Below are 20,999 nucleotides of genomic sequence, written 5' to 3'. Positions count from 1 at the left end.
GTTTCTTAACAGTAATAATAATATTTATGTAGTGCTTCAACATTTGCATAGACTTTACAAATATTATCTCATTTAATTCTCAAAACAGCCCTATTAGGTAGTTACTGTTATTATCCTCATTTTACAGAAGAGGAAATTAAAGGCAGACTAGTTAGTGACTTGTCTAGAACCACACAGCTAGTGTCTGAGATAGGATTTGACCCTACATCTAGTGCTTTGTCCACTGTGCCAGCTGCTTATTCTATATATGCCATATATGTTAAATAACCACAATAATAGTGTTTTGTAAGGTTTTAAGCACTTTAAATGTTATTTAAGTCTAAAGTCACCTTCAATTCTAAGGGATATTATATTGAATATTAAAATTTCTTCAGTAAAATCTTCAACAGAAATATTATACTTAAACTCTTACAGAGTTCCTATTTCTCTCAAAGACATCTTTATTCTTCTAGTCACCCTGGTTCAAAACTTCAGCATTATCCTCAATGCCTTGTTCTCTCTTATTCTGTATCTCATAAGTTAATTCTAACCCCATAACATGCTTCACTTACATAAATAACTTTCTCTCCACTCTACTACCCTATTTTAAGCTCTCATGATCTCTTACCTGGATGATTGTAATAACCTTATAATTAATTAGTCTCCTTGCCTCAAGTTTCTTTCTCTCCTTTACTTTCCATCCTCCACATGACAGTCAATGTGATTTTTTTGAAGCATGGGTCTTATCATATCACTCCCCTACTTAATAAATTCCAATGGTGCCCTATTATCTTCCAGGATCAAATACAAACTCCTCTCTTTGTCATTTAAACCCCTTCATAACATAACATAAACATGCTTTTCCAAACTTTACTTTTCATACATTACTTCCCTTTATACACTCCTTAGTCCAGTCAAAATGGCCTTTTTGCTACTTCTCACACAACATTCCTTCTCACATCTCAAAATCTTTGTACTTAATGGCCATCCTCTGTGCTTGTGATGTACTTCTGCCTCATCTCTACCTTGTAGCATTTCGTAGTCCCTTTAAAACATAGCTCTTCTTGACTGATTCCCCACTTGCTACTGTCTTCCTCTTCAAAATTATCTTGTATTTGTTTTATATACTTTTATATATACCTGTTGACTCTACCTGATAAAATGTAAGCTCGAAATGACACTAAAGTAGGGGAAGATTATTTTTGTTTCATTTTTTTGTCTTTGTATCCTCAGAACCTAGAATGTGATAGACACTTATGGATTAATGGATTGATTCTATTCTACTGTATCCCCCTATTTTCTCTTTGTTAACTGGCTTATGACGTCAAGTAGAGAGAAACACAGTACTAATTTATTCTTTCCTCTTCAAAATGTACGGTCAACAAAGAATTTCCTCTTTTCCTTTAGATACATGTGGTACTACCATAGGAAATGAAGCTGAACTAGTAGAATTGACAAGTAGTGTTTTCATGAAGGAGAAATTCTAATTTATTTCAGAGGATGGATTTGTTTCCAGGTTTATCTCTCTGTAGCTAGAACTAAGTATGGGAAGGTGAATAAAGTGATAAATGAAATTTATTTTTAGAAGCATGGGAAATGAAAATATTAGTAATAAATATAATAGCTAGCATTCATATAGCTCTCTTAAGTTTTGCAAAGCACTTTACAAATATTATCTCACAACAACCGTGAGAGATAGGTGCTATTATTACCCTTGTTTTACAGATGAGGAAGCTGAGGCAGGCAGAAATCCCGTGACTTGCCCAGGGTCACATAGTTGATAAGTATCTGAAGCTGATTTTGAACTCAGGTCTTCCTAATTCCAGGTCCACTGAGATGATAAAATTTTATTCAGAGTGAATCTGTGAAGGGACACACTCCAATACTGTTATCTGGAAATGAACTGTATGATGAATGATTCAGCTGCCTGTTTTTGTTGAAAGATATGCATTGAAATAGTCACTGATTTCTGTGATTTTGTGTGCATAAAGAAGATGGACTCTGTTTTGCTTTTTATATATGGTAGATCCTTTTTTTCCCCTAGTTTTTAGTTGTGGTTTTACTTTCTTACAGCTGAAAGCATATGATCAACCAAATTTCCAAGGAAATTGTGTAGATTTCACAGACCATATTTCTGATATGACAGACTTCATACCACATTCATTTAAGGTTCTTCGAGGATGGTAAGTATTTTTAAGTAAATATTCCTGTTTATTTAACAGTGAAATATGCTTAATGCTCAAAAGTTTATTGAACTTTTCCTTGTGTACATAATACATTTTTTTCCCTTTATTTTGTCTGTTGGAGTTGAGGACTGTAGTCTGAACCTGTGATTTCAGTAGTGTGTGGGAAATACTGATTTGCATATCTCAAGGAAGATCATTCCTTTAAAAATCAGATACAGACTACCTGACAAGATGGCTGCCTGAATTGGAAGCAGGATGCCCATTTCTCATATACCTACGCAGCAAAATCCTGAAATTTGCACATATTTGAAAATTGTTCAAGAAATTCAGTGAGAAACTACATTAAGTGACTTCTCTCATAACAGAAAAAGTGATCTGGAAGCCCATGGACAATAAAAAAGGTAGCTGCCAAAGATAATTTCAGTGTGCAAGGATCCAAAATGAGCAAGAACAGAGAATGCACTGAGAAAAACTCTGGGAGCTCAAAAAGGTCAGCACAGGAACACAGGAGATCCTGGACAAAAGCAAACAGGGCAACTCATTTCATCCAAAAGTGCAGTGATGGCAGAGAAAGCTACAATGTAGCATAAATTCCCCAGTTCAGGAATTAAAGCTAGAGAAATGAGTAAATATTTTAAAAATAACTAAAATAAAAATTATTGACTATCTGGTGATTGAGTAAATAACACAACTGCAAGCAATGCCTTTTAAAAAGGGGGGAAAATAAATGGATTTTCCACAAGAACTACAAGAATGTCAAGAAGAAATGAAGCAAGAATTTTTTTAAAATACATAAAATCTATGGAGGAAAGCATTGGAATTAGAATAAATAGCTTAAGAAGGAAAAGTGGTAAACCTTACCCAAGTATTGTACTCCCTGAAAACTAGAATGTAGAATTCCAAAAACAAAAGAGAGTGACTTACAAACAATAACAAATTACCCTCAAAAGTTATATCTTCCAGATATCTTCCAGGGGGAGGGGTGGGATGCATAATGAATCTTTAATGGAATAGAGGATTTCCAAGCATTTCTGATGCAAAGACCAGAGGAACTTTGAAAGATAACAAACACAAGAATCAAGACCAACCTAGAAAGATAGATTTGAGGATTTAGAAAGAACTCTTAAGATGATGCAGTGTTACCATTCTAATAGAATGAGAAGAAACAAGTGTCCCTTCAGAATATTACTGTTTTGAAAGGGTAAGGGAAAGAAAAATAAAGATCTTTGAGGTGGATTGGTTCTGTCTGAAGAGGGAAGGAGGAAGAAAGTAGAGAAAACTTGCTGTTTCTCAAAACTGGGGTGTGCAAAAGGAAGAGTATATAGATACAGAGAAAGAAGTAAGGGCATCAGATGCACTTCACTCTTATCTGAAATGGACAAAGAAGGATTGAACACACACAGAGAAACAGTTTGGTAAAGAAACACATAAAACTCAACATAGTACTCCTTTTCCCTGTCTGTTTCTGTTAAGAGGGATAATAATAGGGGCAGCTAGGTGGCGCAGTGAATAGAGCTCTGGCCTTGGAATCAGGAGGACGGGAGTTCAAATCCAGCCTCAGACACTTAACACTTACTAGCTGTGTGACCCTGGGCAAGTCACTTAACCCTGATCACCTAAGCAAAAAAAAAAGGGGGGGGGGGAATAATACCTGGGAGAAGACAGTCACAAACAAAATAAGTTTACTGATCCTGAAGGCAAGGTTAAAGAGGGAAAAATAATAAAGGACAGTTAAGATCTAGAAACTAAGGTACTATTGTTTCTTAGGTAACTGGGGAAAGGCCAAACAGATTGTGGCATATGAATGTAATGGAATATCATCCATTTCTTTGTGCCCCACCTCCCAGTACAATTTATTATTTTTATTCCTTTATTTTTGCTATTCCTTTCCTCACTAAATTTTACTATTAATCCATATTCTTCCATTAAGTAGTTATTCAGGACCCTTCTCCTTAGCCATTTTATACCTATAATCTTTTTGAATTTCTACAGGATTTTCATTGCTTTATTCTGTAGTTATCTTAGGTATATGAATCTTATCTTTCTATCTAATAGTGTTTTTTTCCTGCTCATATTTTTCTAGCCCATAACATAACACTGAGCACAGAGTAAATATAAATAATTGTTAACTGACTAAATTTTCAATACTTTGATCTTTCAGCTGGCTCATGCATTTCCAAGAGGATGTCACATGTAACCAGTGTGTATTAGAAGAAGGCCTCTATGCCGACCTTACTTCCTGTGGCTGCTCTCCAGCTAGCGTCAAATCTCTCAAGCCTATTGATTATGTAAGGACCTTATTGAAATCTTATTTTATATTATAGGATGTCTTCACCAAAAGTCACAACTCCATAAGATATGGGTAGTAATTTGATTTGTTGTAAGAGAAAGGCACACGAAGGAGCCCACAATACAGACAATGCCTTGGATATTTATGGGGTAACAACAAAAAGAGGAGGTCTCATGGAAGGACTGGAAAGCAATCCCCTCCCAAATGGGAATGGCATGGGAGAAGGAAGGGAGCAGTAGGGGAGGGGGAGTGAGATGGAGTAGGAGGGCTTGGGGACATGGGACCATGGAGGAAGTATGTTCTGCTTATCTGAAAGGGTCCCAGTTGCACAAACAGTTTAATCAATCTGGTACATACTGACTAGTGCCTGTCTTGTAGCTGATTTAACTCTCAAGGACACACTAAGTATTCAGCTAGAGATGGAAATAGCAAAGTATGTCAGTTCAGGTGGGGCTTCATCCTTTACTTGTTCTGGGCCTCCTACATACGCTGGGTCTACTGTTTCTGGAAAATATGGCAACTCAAGAAGACAGATAAAGTTGGCTTCCGAGCAACATTACCCCTCTTGTGGTCAAGGCAGCTTCTGGGCACACCACACCTAGTAAAACATTATTTTGGATGCCACCAAGTGAACCATCTGGAGGCAGAGGTGAAGAGACTTTTAACAAAGATAAAGGTTGACAGACAGAAAGCTAACAAGAGACCTAACCCCTGAATGCTGGCTCAAGCCAATAAACCCAGGCCTCCAGGGAGCCAGAAATACTCAACTAAGATCGGAGACAAAGAAAAGGGGCTTGAGCAATTTACAGCGTATTGGAGGTGATACAGATAGTTCCAACCACAGAGTGAGACCAAAATCTTCATACAGTTCTGTAGCCAGTGGTGGTAGTGATAAATTTAAGGGGAAAAATCTGTAAGTACATTTTTTGCTTTGAGATTTTATATGTGGATATACTTTATGCTACTTGGAAAAATGTTCAAATTAAATTCAGTTAACATTTATTAAGCAACTAGTATGTGCAACTAGTATGTACTTGACACTTGGAAAACAAAGATGAGATGGTTCCTGCCCTCAAGAAACCTTATATGGTACTAGAATATACAATATATATACAGATAACTAAAGAGAGAGAGAACTCTAAAACCAGGGGAATTAGAAAAGGCTTTATGTAGAGGTGGCACCTATCTTGAAAGAAGATAAGGACTGTCTTCCAGGTAAGATACCTGCATGAACAGGAGGGAGACCACTCAACTTCATCATACTATAGAAAAATCTTGAACTTTGTACCATAATGAATCAAGAAATCTAATGAGAAACTTTTAAGTGTAGTTCTACCCCAGGACGGCTCAAGAAGTCAGCCAGAAACACAAGGGCAATAAAAAAGGGAGCTCCACCAGCAAAGTCAACACCAGATTGTAGCCTCCCATGTCAGCCAGAAACTAGACACAGGTAGCCTGCAAGATTCTTTGTCCTAAAGGGGCAGAAGAAGGTCTTCTGAGAATGCCCAAAGGTGGTCAGAAAACCCCAGGGGAGAAACATGGAAGCCCAGAGGAGTTGCCATGAGTAGTGACAAGCTTGATATTGTAGGACTTAGACTAGGACATTGTAGGCACAGGGGCTGCAAGGTCTCTAGCAGCACTCTATTCTGAGACACCATAGAGGATCGTGAAGATCCAGCACTCTGCACTGTCAAGGGTCAGCCCAAAGAAGTGCGGGTCAGCACAGGAAGCCAGGGGACGACAGTAAGACTAGGCAGGACAATTTAACTCATCTAAGAGTGCAGCAGGTGTCAGAACATGGACTTAGAACAAAGTACAAAATCAGGAACTAAGAATAGAGAGATGAATAATTTTTTTAAATTGACCAGTAGGGGGCAGTAGGTGGCGTAGTGGATAGAATCAGGAGGACCTGAGTTCAAACTCACTTAACACTTACTAGCTGTGTGACCTTGGGCAAGTCACTTAACCCCATTGCCTAGCTAAAGCAAACAAACAAAAAATTGACCAGTAAAAAAAAATTACTAGCTGGTCATCAAAAAGTAATAACTCCATAGTTATTCCAATGAAGTCTCAAAGGAAAAAATGGATTTCCCACAAGGACTACATAAATTCTTAGAAGAAATGAAGCATGAGGTAAAAAATAAGATAAAAGCTCTAGAGAAAGGAATTGGAAAGATCGTAAATAACTTAAAAGGGAAAGTGATAAACTTTACCCAAATAATGGACTCCATGAAAACTATAATAAACCACAGATTGAACAAAATAAAAAAAATTGAAAAATAGCAGAAAATATAAGAAACACAATTGATATCACAAATAACTTACTCAGAAAGCAGGTGAAGGAGAGACAATTTAAGAAAACCATGACTTTAAAAAAGAGTATGGATACTGTATTTCAATAAATGATAAATTAAAACTACTCAGATCTATTAGATCTAGAGAAAAGGGCAAAGTAAAAATATAAAGAATCCACTGATTCCTAAAAGGAAAAGTCCCAAGAATGGCATAACTAAAATCCAGAGATCCTATGTCAAAGAAACAACCAGAAAGCCACGAGAAAGAATTAGTTTAGGAAGTACAGTTAGTATTATACAAGACCGGAATAATACAGAATTCCAAAAGTAAAAAAGAGTGGCTTACAAACAATAACAGATTAGTCTGAAAAGCTAAATATCTTCCTACAGAGAGGGAAATGGATCTTTAACGAATAGAGGACTTTTTCTGTTCTCTATTTTTTTTTTAATTTTTTCTGTTCTTCATTATTTTCCCCCTTTTAATTCTGCCTTCAGGATCAGGAAACTTATTTTGCTTTTGACTATCTTTTTTTTTTTTTCTGATGAAAAGACCAGAGCTGAGTAGGAACTTTGAAATACATTAAACACAACAATCAAGACCAACCTAGAAAGATAAATTTGAGCATTTAGAAGAAGCTCTAAGATGATGTAGAGTTCTAATAGAGTGAGAAGAAACAAGTGTCCCCTCAGAATGTTACAGTTTTCAAAGGGTATTGAGGGAGTTAAGTAAGAAAAATAGAGATCTTCGTGGTGGATTGGTTTTGTTTGAAGAGGGAAAAGAGAAGGGAGGATAAAAGGAATACACTAGTGTAGAAAAGGAGGAAGAAGGGGAGGAAACTTGCTGTTTCTCAAAACTGGGGTATGTGAGAAGAATATACAGATACAGAGGAAGGGGTAAGGGAAGTGGACATCAGATGAACCTCCTTATCTGAAATAGACAGTAGAGGTTTGAACACACACACACACACACACACACACACACACACACACACACACAGAGAAACAGTTTGGTACAGCAACATACAAAACTCAACATAGTAACAGTCAGGGAAAAGGAGTACTGTTAAGAGGAAGAATAACACCAGGAAAAAGTCACAAGAAATACAAGATTCTTGATCCTGAAGGAAGGATTAAAAGGGGGAAAATAGAGAACAGAGAAGAACTAGAAACCGAGATAATATCTTAGATTACTTCTTAGGTAACTAGGGGAAAGCCAAACAAATCACAGCATATGAATGGAAAGGAATGTTATTGTGTTATATAAAATAACTTGAGATGAATTTCAGAGAATCCTGAGTAGCATAAATTGATATAGAGTGAAGCCAAAATAGCAAAGTGAAACAACTTTGAAAGATGCAAGAACTCTGACCAATGCAATGACCAACCATTTCTGTAGAGGACCTATGATGAAGCATATTACCCACCGGCTGACAGAGAAGGTGCAGAAAGAGACATTTTTGGATATGTCTATTATATAGACTCATTTTTAATAGGGAGGGTTTTGGAGTTCAAAGGTCTTAACAATAGTAATGCCAAAACAAAGAAGACACTTGAAAACATTTGAAACAATTGAAAATATTTTTAGTGACAAGAAGAAAAAAGAAATTACATCAGAAGGAAGCACAAATAAGCAGGACAGTCTTGAAAGTAATGTGTAAATATTTTTAAAAGCAAGTGGTATATGAAATGAAGATTCAGTTTCATATATAATCCTGAATCTTCTTTTGGTATTCAGTGTATAAAGTAATGGGTTTTGTTTTGGGGGGGGACTTAAGTTCAGTATAATTTTTCCCTCAAAAAAAAAATTATTTTGAGAGGCAGAAACATGGCCAGGGTGAATTCCAGATGTGGAGGATGGCCTGTGCAGAGGTAGAGGTGGGACATGGAATACCTGGAGGGCTACAATGTTGAAATGCTAGAAGAGAATAATTTGAACTAAACATGAAAATTTTTAAAGCTTAAAGCCATATTATAGAGACCTTAAATTCAAGGCTTAGGAGTTTACATTTGGGAGCTAGTAAAGTTTGATTTGGTTTTGAAGCAAAGGATTGACATGATCAGACCTGTGTGTGTGGAAAATGAATGGGAGTAGAGAGTTGAGGCAGGGGAAATAATTAGGAAGCTAATACAATAGCTAATTTATTAAATAGCTAATATGATAGACTAGGGAAGAGCCGATGAGGATCTGAACTTGTCAGTGGAAGGAATAAGTCAAAGCAGTGTTGCAGAGGAAGAATCAATAAGACTTGGCAACTAATTAGATAGGGGAGAGAGAGAGAGAAGAGTGAAAGATGGCTCTAAGTTTGTAAACCTGAATGATTAGAAGGCCAGTGGTATCTTCAACAGAAGTGGTAAGATATATAGGTCTTAAGAGTTATTTGCACATGATATGAGATGATAATTGAAACCATGGGACTACACTGAGTGTTGAGAAAAGTATTAGAACAGGGTCTTGTGTATCCTCTGTACTTAAGGATGGTTGATGGTTCAGCAAAGGGAACTCAGAAGAAGCAGTCATTTGTTTTGGAGGAAGAATGGGAATGGGAATGGGAATGATAAGGATGGGAGATTAAATTATAAAATTGTTTTCATCATAATATTCAAACCATAATATTCAGTCCCATATACTTTTGTGGTAGCTAACCAGTATATACTGTTATAAGAATAATTTCCTTATCATTTAATTAACTTTTCTACAATGTCAGTAAACGTGAACATTGGAATCGTTTCTCAAGTTCAGTGTTACTAGCATATCCTTATAACTATTATAGGACATTACAGCTTTATAAAAAATGTGATAATCAATTTGAAATAACATTTTTTGTTTGCAAACCTAGTTTACAATGCAGGTCACTTTTTTAAGGTTCTGTGGCTAGTTAAGAAAAGCCTCACTGCAAATCAAAACAGATATCTATGGATTCTTTCACAAATGGCCCAAATGTCAATTCATAATTCAACAAACATTTATTAAGCACCTGCTATGTGCAAGGCAAGTGTTGGGTGCTGGGGTTCTCTACTAAGAAAAAGATTACTGGAGTAATTTGAACCACTGGGGTTCAAATCCCGCCTCAGACACGTAACACTCACTAGCTGTGTGAATCTGGGCAAGTCACTTAACCCCAACTGCCTCACCAAAAATGAAAAAGGGGGGGGCAGCTAGGTGGCGCAGTGAAGAGAGCACCGGCCCTGAAGTCAGGAGGACCTGAGTTCAAATTCGGCCTCAGACCCAACACTTGACACGTACTAGCTGTGTGACCTTGGGCAAGTCACTTAACCTCAATTGCCTCACTAAAAAAAAAAAAAGAAAAAGATTAGCCCCTGTTCTCAAGAAGGTTAATTTCTACTGAGGGTTGCAACATGTATACAAATAAGTAAATGCAAAATAATTTCAAGAGCAATTTCAAGAAAACGAGTACTCATTATTGTGTGAATGGAGTCAGGAGAGGCTGGTACAGGAAATGGCACTTTAAGGAAGCTAAAGGATTCCAGGAGGTAGAGATGAAAAGGTGTTTGTAGTTTCAGGGAATGATATGTAGGCCAGTTTTACTGAAACAAAGAGTACGTGGAGGAGGTCATGAAATGAACCTGGAAAGGTAGGTGGAGTTTGGGAGGGCCTTAGAAGCCAGTCTGAGAATTTTATGAGGATGTGGAAAATTGAATTTTGGGTAACAGTGCATTAAAATGAAAAAAAATCTTTTAGGAAGATTGGCAATTACATATAATACTGAAGTTTATGTTTACTGCACAGACAGATTAATGCAGTGATGGTGATCTGTGGGGAGATTTCTAGGACAACTGTGTCCTTGGTAATAAAAACTCCCTTGGCAGAAGGCAGGAAAATTTTGGGCTCCTCCTAATGCCCGCATCTCCTCTAGACCTCTGCATGACCACTTCCTACTCAGATAGCTAGTTTGACCCCTGCTACCCACAGTGATGGTAATTCCACTCTTAGCACTCTTCAGATTATAGGAATTCTGCTATTTTTATGAGGATAAGAAGAGTAGTTACTCTTCTTAGTTCTGTATCTTGATCTGCAAGTGTTTGTAAGCCTTAAAGTGCTAGATAATTGTGAAGAAGAGGAGGAGGAGGAGGAGTAGAGAGGGGAATAGTCATACTAGTAGCTTGTTATTTGTTATCATTTATTATCATCATTTGTCACTATGCTCTCTCCCTGACCTGTTCAAGGGCCCTGCTTGAGGAAGCAAAAATTATTCATCTTATTCTTAAAAGTAAAAAAAATGCTAATACATTTTCCCTCCATCCCCCATCATACAAAAAAAAAACTCATACTTTTATTTTTTGAGGGATAGTAAGATTTGCTTACCTTGTGTTTTACTACCTTGTATGTTATGGAACTCCCTTCAATCATAACCAGATTTCTATTTCATTGCATTATAGGTGTTCCCAAAACCACTATAACAGTTGACTCAGATTTTTGAGATAGAGCCCAAATAGAGATAAAACCCATTGCTATTTTAAGAAATGTGATCTGGCATCCTTAGCTTATGGAATCTCTGAGTAGGCAGCTTGGATTAAAGGTCTTTTATAGTTTCCAGGACTGGCAAAGTTTTAGACAAAATTTAAAACCTGATGAAATTGACATACTTAAGAATTTATTTCATGAATTTGATCCATCCATTGATCCTAGCTGCCCTGTGCACCTGTGATTTTACCAGTATAAGGAATCTCCGTAAGGAAACTCTCTCTATCAAATTCAATTTATGATCTTAGAGTATTGCTTTGAATGCTACAAGGTTAAGTGATTTGATCATAGTCACACCATCATTGATGCCATGTGTCAGAGGAGGGACTTGAAACCAGGCCTTCAAGTTTTCTACAATGCCATGGTGTTGGACACAGAAGGCTTATACTAAAAGCAGTTAGGTTGTAAGGAAAATGACACATGATGTATCACACCAGAATCTAAATTCAAACTAGGTTGTAATAGAATGCTTTTTCATTTAGTTCCATTTAGTACTTTTGATAAGCTTAAAGCTAAATTTATATAGCCTCTCTCTATTACATACATGTTTTTAAGCTTTTTACAATGCCTTTAAGCCATTGAAAGCAACTGCAAAACTGCATAATTTTTTAAATATCATAGTCTGAGAGTAGAATTGGACTAGAATGGCCTCTGAAGGCTCTTTTAGTTCTAGATGTGTAATTCTGTGATCTATTTCAAAAAGATACAACTTTATTACAAACATTTCATAGAGGCAGGACTATGAAACAAACAAGATACATTGGAATGGAAAGCTGATGTGGAGGTCTAGGAGGGATGTGCTATAAAGGAGAAAAGCAGATTAGTAATTCTGTGAAACTAGTAACATATATATATACATCTTCCCCCTCAAAAAGTTATTTTAGAAAGATATAGTGAATGCATTAGCAAATCAGCAGTTAAGCCCTATTATTTGTAAGATAAAAGGAAAATATCCTGTAGTAGGGAGAGAAAATAAGCACATAGGGCCTACTAATATCTCCTTTGATCCTTACAGAAGCCATGTAAAGTATGTGCTATGATTACCCCCATTTTACAACTGAGTAAACTGTGGCAGACAGTTAAGTAACTTACCCGGTAACTTTACATCTAGTAAAGGACTAAGGGCAGATTTGAACTCTGGTCTTCCTAATGCCAGGCCCAGCGCTTTTTCCATCAGATGCCTCGGTAGATGTAGGGCTAGCCTTTGATTCAGAAAGGCCTGGATTCAAGCTCATGTCTTCTGACCCTTATTTCAGTGCTCTTAATACTACTAAATGACAACTGTGTGGTAAATTTGGAATCCATGAACCATCTGCTATATAGATGCATAAGAAATATTTGGTAACTGATTAATCTGAAAGAAATAGCAGATTTGTTGTATGTCTCATACTCGACACCAAAGCAGTCTTACAGGGTAGGTGACAGAATGACATTCTAACAAAGTGGCTGAATAATGAATGATATGAAGAAGGGCATTTGCCAGGTTCAAGATACCCGCACAAAACAAACAGACATTTGTTTGGCAGCATGACTTACAGCATAACCTGCACTTCTGTTGCTTTTCAGATGAGAGAGTGTAAAGAGGGGACAGTAGCAGTGGTCTGTCGTTCCTATAAATTCTACTTCATAGCTTAGTATAATAAAAATCTTCTTAGTCTACTTTAGAACCATAAGGTGGTGTTAGAAGCTGCTAACAGGGAGCACACAGACACACAAAAAAAAACTAAAGGAAGCTACTAAAGGCAAAGGTTTCATCTGGGATGATGAAAATACCACTAAGCAGGGGCAGCTAGGTGGTGAAGTGGATAGAGCAGTGGCCCTGGAGTCAGGAGGACCTGAGTTCAAATTTGACCTCAGATACATAACACTCACCAGCTATGTGACTCTGGGCAAGTCACTTAACCCCAACTGCCTCACCAGAAAAAAAGAAAATGCCCCTAAGAAATGGTCAGGAAAAAAATTACCTTTCAGCAGAAAAACCTGGGAGCCCAGCTACAGAGAAAGATGCTAGGAGCAGGGGATCTGCCCCAAAACGAGGAAGATACACGAGGTGTGAGCAGTGTGGAGAGAAGGGAGAAGTTTTTGAGCCACACATCACACAGCCATGCTACTGCAGCATCCTTTTTGAAAATGGACAAGAGATAGGAACAAAAATCCATCGCATTACTTTATTTAACTCTATGGCAGTAAAGAAGCAGCAGAAGTGAATAAATATCTCCATCTTTTCAATTTTTGACGCAGCTAATCAAGTGATTCAGTAAATAGCAAAATTCAAGAGGTTTAACCTAGATTGGACTCCTGTACATGTGGTTTCTGTTAAGCTTTGATTTAAAATGGTTCTGGTAGACACTGAATGGTATTTCTTGAGGTACATGTAATGTTTCTTTTTTTCAGGCTCAGTTGCTCTTCAGCCTATTCCTTTATAATAATAGAGGTCTAACTTTAGAGATTATAGAAACATATATCAGCTCTCAGTGACTTCCTGAAAGTGAAAAAAGTGTGTGTGTGTGTGTGTGTACATGTATGTGTGTATGTTTAGTGTTATGTAAATGTTAGCTTTTATAAAAACTAGACAAGAAAAGTAAATGGCAGTATATGCACAGCTAAGTGCCTGGAAAATATATGAAGTACTAATCTAGATTACTATGAGTTTAGATTACTGTGAGCTTTATATACCATAGGCAGGAGTTTAAGACCTAGCAGCTAGTATTAAAAAGGAAAAACGTTGGGGTACGATATTCTAAGTAGCACAAGATAAAAGCTTACAACCAGGAACTTACCCTGAAAATTACTGTGGGGGGAAAAACAACCTTTAATGGAATAGAGGATTTTCAAGCATTTACAATGAAAAGACTGAATAGCAATTTTGAAATACAAAGGAGTCAAGAGAAATATAAAAGGTAAATAAATTTGAGCCTGTGTAAGGGACTAGGAAGTGATTAAAGGGGGAAGGGAAAGAAGTATTCTCTTAAAACTAACTTCTTCAAAGGTCATAGGAGTTAAGTAAGACAAACATAGTAGGGCCTGTTTTGTTGGTTCTTACAAAAAGAAAAGGGAAGGGGAAAGGAATATACTAGGGAGTAAAGAAGAAAGAATGGACTGGAACTTATTATTTCTCAGAAGTGGGGGACGCAATACAAGAAGGGGTGAGAGGAACAGACATAACCTCCCTTATCTAACTCAGACAAAGGAAGTTAGAACATATGTAAACGCACATTCATACACACACACACACACACACACACACACACACACACAGATGTTGGTCTTTTGATTACTGATTGGGAAAGAAGAGTATACAAGGTACCTGGCACCTTTGCAAAAATTGTCCATTTGCTAGAACATAAAATCTTCATAATATTTACTGATCTCAATTAAAAATTAGAATACTTAGGATTTTGAAGAAAAGATTTAGACTTATATGCAGAGGTTAAATATCCTGAAGAATTGGTCAAAGAATAACGAGCAGAAAGAGTAGATAATTTCATCAAAGAAAATGAAAACATCTTGTGGAATATGTTCATAGTGGGGGAATATTTGTATATCTAAGGTGGCAGATAGCTGACTCAGTGAGTAGAATGCCAGGCCTGGAGTCAGGAAGACTTATGTTCCTGAGTTCAAATGTGGCCTCAGATACTTACTACCCAGTTGCCTAATCTATAAAATGAGCTAGAGAAGGAAATGGCAAACCATTCTAGTATCTTTGCCAAGAAAATGCCAAATGGTGTCATGAAGAGTCAGTCATGACTGAAACGACTAAACAACAATGAAATTTATATATCTACACACAATGAAAAAGAGAACAGATCGATTCATTGGACATAAAATGAAAAAAAAAATCTAGAAAAGCAGTTTTCCCTTGATTAGAGAAATGCAAATCAAAACAATTCTGAAGTACCACATCACACCTATCAGATTGGCCAAGATGACAAAACAAGAAAATGATAAATGTTGGAGAAGATGTGGGAAAATTGAAACACTAATGCATTGTTGGTGGACTGATGAAATGATCCAACCATTTCAGAGAGCAATTTGGAACTATGCCCAAAGGGCTATAAAAATGTGCATACCCTTTGACCCAGCAATACCACTCCTAGGGCTATATCCCAAAGAGATCATACAAATGGAAAAAGGACCTACATGGACAGAAATATTTATAACAGCTCTTTCTGTGGTGGCAAAGAATTGGAAATTGAGAGGATGCCCATCAATTGGGGAATGGCTGAACAAGTTGTGGTATATGAATGTAATGGAATACTATTGTGCTATAAGAAATGATAAACAGGCTGACTTCAGAAAAACCTGGAAAGACTTGTATGGTCTGATGCTGAGTGAAGCGAGCAGAACCAAGAGAACGTTGTACACAATAACAGCCACGTTCTGCGATGACTAATAGTGATAGATTTAACCCTTCCCAGCAATACAAGGATCTAAGACATCTCCAAAGGCCTTGTGAAGGAAAATGCTATCCACATGCAAAGAAAGAACTATGCAGTTTGAATGCAGATCGAAGCATACTATTTGCTATTTTTTTTTCTTCTGTTGAGTTTTGTTTCCTCTTTCTGGTGGTTCCTCCTATTAGTTCTAATTCTTCCTTACAACATCACTAATGTGAAAATCTGTTTAATAGGAATGTATATTTATAGCCTATATCAGATTATGCGTCATCGTGGGGAGGGAGGGGGAGAAAAATTTTAAACTCAAAAGCATATGGAAGTGATTGTTGACAAATCAAAATAAATTAATTATTTTTTAAAAAAAGTAATTTCCCTCTAAAACAACTAAACATTAAAATAGACATTCTGAAAAACCACAAAAACAATGAACAAAACTGAAAGCAAAAAAAGAAAATTTTGAGTTGATAAAACCAGGAGATGTTTAAAGAAGTTAATAAAATAAAACATTGTTTGGTCTGCTTTGTAAAGAAGAAAACCAAATTCCCAGTATCAAAAATGGAAAAGAGAGAAATGAGAACAATTAAAGAGGAAATAAAGGAAATTATTAGAAATATTTTTACTCACCTGATAAATAAAATGAATGAATATTCTAAAAAATACAAAATACCTGGATTTAAAGGAATAAGAAATTAAGAGAATTTATATAACTAAATCTTAGGAAAATAAATTGAATAAGCTATAAATTAATTCCAAAAAAGGTGGAAAACAAAACTAGATTAATTTACAAGTGAATTCTATCCAACGTTCAATTGTTACACGAACTGTTTGCAAAAACAAGAAAAGAAGAGGTCCTCCCAAATCCCTTATATTATAAAAATGTGAATTTTCCTACCAGGGATAGAACAGAGAAAGAAAACTATGGACCAGGGATTAAGCATGGAGTGTTTTCAGGTAGTCTCTGAATTTGGATGAGGGAAAAAATGATCTTTATTTTCACCAACCTTTGATTTCCTTTGTATTCCTATGTATTTTATGAATTTAAAAACATTCTGAGAAGGGTTCCATAGGCTTCACTAGATTGCCAAAGGTTAAAAACTTATAAAAGGTTAAGAACCTCTGTTACTATACAAATTATTTTAATGAAAATCATTGCCCAAAAAAGAAAAATGAATAAAAATTAGCTAAGAGGCTGTAAAAATATATTTAAAAAGATTATCAACTACAAGGTTAGATTTATACCAGAATTAAAAGGATGGTTCAGTATTAGTAAAATTATAAACATATACCATTTATATGTATGTATATTTGTATCATATTAATAATTAAAGCAGTCAGTTATATCAACAGATTTAAAAGGTTTTTGACAAATTATATTACCAATTTCTATTAAAAACACTAACAAGAATGGACTTTTCCTCAGCATGGTAAATAATATTTATCTAAAACCAAGAGTCAGAATTGAATAATGGAGAAACACTAGAAGAGCTGGCCTAAAGCAAGGATACCTATGGTCATCACTCAGTAATCACTTCCAATCAGTAAATTAAACGTTCCCTCCCAAAAAATGAAAGACAGTCCCTGTCCTCAAGGAACTTACAGTCTAATGGGAAAAGCAACATGTAAAAGGAAGCTGAAAAGTTAGGCTAAAGGTCTAAGTCCAGAGGAGTGCACTTGGGTGGAAAATGAAATAGTTCACCCAAATGCCCTCCTTAAAAGGAGTTTCTGGAAGAAGTTTGTCTCCATCTCCACCCTCTCCAGTCGGAAGAAAGGGCAGAAGGTACTTGATGAGATGTGAGTTCAGGACATAAGTGATCTTGCAGCATGATGATGGTTCCCGGGAGATGATGGCAAAATCCAGAAGAGAAGTTCTATAAATGCTGTCTATACCAATAAGAAAAGAAAAAGTAATTTAGGGAAAAAGCATAGATAAACATCAAATTTTGCAGTTGAGATGATTATCTACTTAGACAAACCTAGACATTTAACTGTAAATTAATTGAAACAGTATAAATCACTAGTTTTTCCATATATTGTCAACAAAAACCTGCATGAAGAGTCAGAGAAATGAAATTCAAAATAATTACAGAATGTAGAAAATGTCTGGGAATCCACTTACTAAGACACATAAGAATTGTATGAATACACCTTTAAAATATTCTTTATAGAAATAAGTAGATAATTTGAGATATATTAACTGCTTATGGTTGACCATGCCAATAGAATAAAAATGACACTACTACTCAATTATTCTGTGACATGCTTATGAAACTTTATGGAGGTAGAAAAATCATAGCAAAATTTATCAGAAGCAACAAAAGGACAAAAATCTTATGAAATGTAATTTTTTTAAAAAACAGGAAAGTCGGGGAAAGGGGATCTAGTCATACCACAGCTCAAACTACAGTTCAAAACAGTATTCATCAAACTATAAAGTACTGACAAAGATAGAAAAGCTGATCAGGGCAACAGATTAGGTATACAGTATGGAGTAGCAAACAAGTATGGTGGCATAATATTTGATAAACTAGCATCATTGCAGGGAAGGTCTGTTAACTCTGAAATTGAACCATATATCAAGTTACCTTTTAAGGAAACCTGCCTGTTTCCATCAAATTTTAGAGTTATAAGTTGGTGAACTGCTCCAGCCTTTTAGTCACCACAAAAGATGCTGAGGTTCCTACCCAGAGTAGCATCAGGCCAGGTGAAAAAGATGAATATTCCTGAACTTAGCACAAAGAAATTTTCAGTCGTCTTTGATGTCTTAAGATTGAATCTTCAAACCATAAAATACACATTATTTTGGCATTCCCATCTTTTGAAAAGTACTCAAAACCCTTGGGTCATGGAATTGCTTACTCTGAATTGTCTAGCAGACTTCTTGACAGTCAACAAGTATTTTTAATGTGCCAGAAACTGTAGTAGGCCCCAAGGATGCCAAGCTAAAATAAAACAATCCCTGGTCCCAAGAGCCCGCATTTTATCAGAAAAAGACAACATTTATACAAAAGTTAAAAAAAAAAAAGTTATGGAGGAGAGCACTAGAAGCCACTGTATCAAGAAAGATACAGTGTAGGAGGTTGTACTTCGCTAAGCTTTGAAGGAAGCTAAACCTCAAATTTTTTATTCAGCTCTGGTCTTTTCATGAAGAATGCTTGAAAGTCCTCTATTTCACTGAATGACCATTTTTTCCCCTGAAGGATTATCCTCAGTTTTGCTGGGTAGGTGATTCTTGGTTGTAATCCTATGTCCTTTGCCCTCCAGAATATTATATTCCATGCCTTGCAGTCCCTTAAAATAGAAGCTGCTAAATCTTGTGTTATCTTGATTGTGTTTCCACAATACTTGAATTGTTTCCTTCTGGCTGCTTGCAATATTTTCTCCTTGACCTGGAAACTCTGGAATTTGGCTACAATATTCCTAGGAGTTTTCCTTTGGGGATCTGTTTCAGGAGGAGATCGGTGGATTCTTTCAATTTCTATTTTGCCCTCTGGTTCTAAAATTTCAGGGCAGTTTTCCTTGATAATTTCTTGAAAGATGACGTCTAGGCTCTTTTTTTGATCATGACTTTCAGATAGTCCAATAATTTTTAAATTCTCTCTCCTGGATCTATTTTCTAGGTCGGTTGTTTTTCCAATGAGATTTTTGTTTTCTAATTTTTCATTCTTTTGGATTTGTTTTACAGTGTCTTGTTTTCTCATAAAGTCACTAGCTTCCAATTGCTCTATTCTAATTTTTAAGGAAGTATTTTCTTCAGTAATCTTTTGGACTTCCTTTTCCATTTGGCCAGTTTTGCTTTTTAGGACATTCTTCTCCTCCTTGGCTTCTTTTGCCCTTTGGGTTAGGCTATTTTTTAAGGTGTTATTTTCTTCAGTATTTTTTTGGGTCTCCTTTAGCAAGCTGTTGACTTGTTTTTCATGATTTTCTTGCATCACTCTCATTTCTCTTCCCAGTTTTTCCTCTACTTCTCTTACTTGCTTCTCAAAATGCCTTTTGAGCTCTTCCAAGACCTGGGACTGATTCCTGTTTTTCTTGGAGGCTTTGGATGTGGGAGCTTTGACTTTGTTGTCTTCTTCTGGTTGTATGTTTTGATCTTCTTTGTCACCAAAGTAAGATAATATAGTCTGACTCTTTTTGTGCTGCTTACTCATGATCCTGGCCAATGACTTGAATTTTAAACTCTTTGTTAAGGTAAGAGTCTGCTTCCAGTGTGGAGAATGTACTGTTGCAAGCTTCGGGGGTTTGTATAGCTGTTTTCAGAGATACTTGTAGGGATTTGTAAATTTTCAGTTCTTCCAAGGTTGTATGATAAGGGGCAAGGTGTTTCCTCTCTACCATCACAACAAGCTCCACCAGGACCGCCCCTCAGAACTGTGACCCAGATCCAAGCACGGGCAAAGTAAGAGATTCCTGCCTCAGCACTGGCAAAGAGATCCCTGCAATCCCCCTCTGATCAGCCACTTGATTCCCCCTCAGTCTGTGGGCCAGAAGCTCACAGGAGGCAGTCGCGGCCCACACTCAGGACTTGCAGCTGAAACCTAGCTTCTCTCTCTCACTGACGTCACAGACTTTTCCCACTGACCTTCTAAGTTGTCTTTGGCGTTCCTGGGTTGAAAAGTCTGGAAACCACCACAGCTGCCTGCAATTCAGTCCTCTGAGGCCTGCTCCAGGTTCGCTGTGGCCTGTGTGCCCATGCCAAACTGCACTCCTCTGCCCGCTCGGCACGATATACCTTTCCGATCAACCATCCAGGCTGTCTTTGGCTGGAAATTTGTTTCACTCTGCCTTTTTGTGGGTTCTGCTGCTTAAGAATTTGTTTAGAGCCATTTTTTGTAGGTAGTTGGAGGGGTCTGGGGGAGAGCTGAAGCAAGTCACCGCTTTCCCTCTGCCATCTTGACTCTGCCCCTCCAAAGCTAAACCTTCTAAAAGGGCAAGTGTGCTTCCCTGGGCATTGGGGGCAGGCAGCCTATGAAAAGATGTGGAGATTGGAGATAAAACATAACGTACAAGGAAAGTTATGAAGGAGAATAATATGTGATGTCCTGGACCAAGATTTTTAAATGGACAAAGGCTTTAAAATGCCAAAGAGTTTATATGTTATCTTTGAATTAATGGGGAGCTGCTTGAACTTTCTGAGCAGAAGAGTGCCATGTTGTCTTAGGAAAATCAGTTTGATAGCTGTGTGAAGGATGGTTAGAGATGGGAGAGAAATAAGGCAGTAATAGGGGCCTGAACTAGGATGTTTAAGTCTTCTTATGACTAAAGATGTGGAGGCAGAACCGAACAGATTTGCCCACAAGTTAAGGGTCAAACAACCAAAGACTGAAGTTGAACATAGTTCTTTTTTACTCTGTATTCCAGACATTATGCTGT

The 20,999-nt window shown here is 36.8% G+C and overlaps 1 protein-coding gene across 1 annotated transcript in view; it reads left to right on the top strand.

The window, feature by feature from the left end:
* The window catches only part of CRYBG3 (crystallin beta-gamma domain containing 3), a 154,710-nt gene that overhangs the window by 121,249 nt on the left and 12,462 nt on the right, over positions 1–20,999 (top strand). Inside the window, exons 16-17 of the mRNA XM_027835352.1 lie at positions 2,053–2,162; positions 4,327–4,453. Of these exons, the coding sequence (XP_027691153.1) occupies positions 2,053–2,162; positions 4,327–4,453 (237 nt within the window). The remainder of the gene's footprint in view (positions 1–2,052; positions 2,163–4,326; positions 4,454–20,999) is intronic.

Source organism: Vombatus ursinus, unplaced genomic scaffold (assembly GCF_900497805.2).
Source record: "Vombatus ursinus unplaced genomic scaffold, bare-nosed wombat genome assembly UNPS02014814.1, whole genome shotgun sequence".
In the NCBI taxonomy this organism is placed as follows: Eukaryota; Metazoa; Chordata; class Mammalia; order Diprotodontia; family Vombatidae; genus Vombatus; species Vombatus ursinus.
The sequence above is the reverse complement of the archived record's forward strand: the minus strand, read 5'-3'. Positions and strand labels throughout refer to the sequence as shown.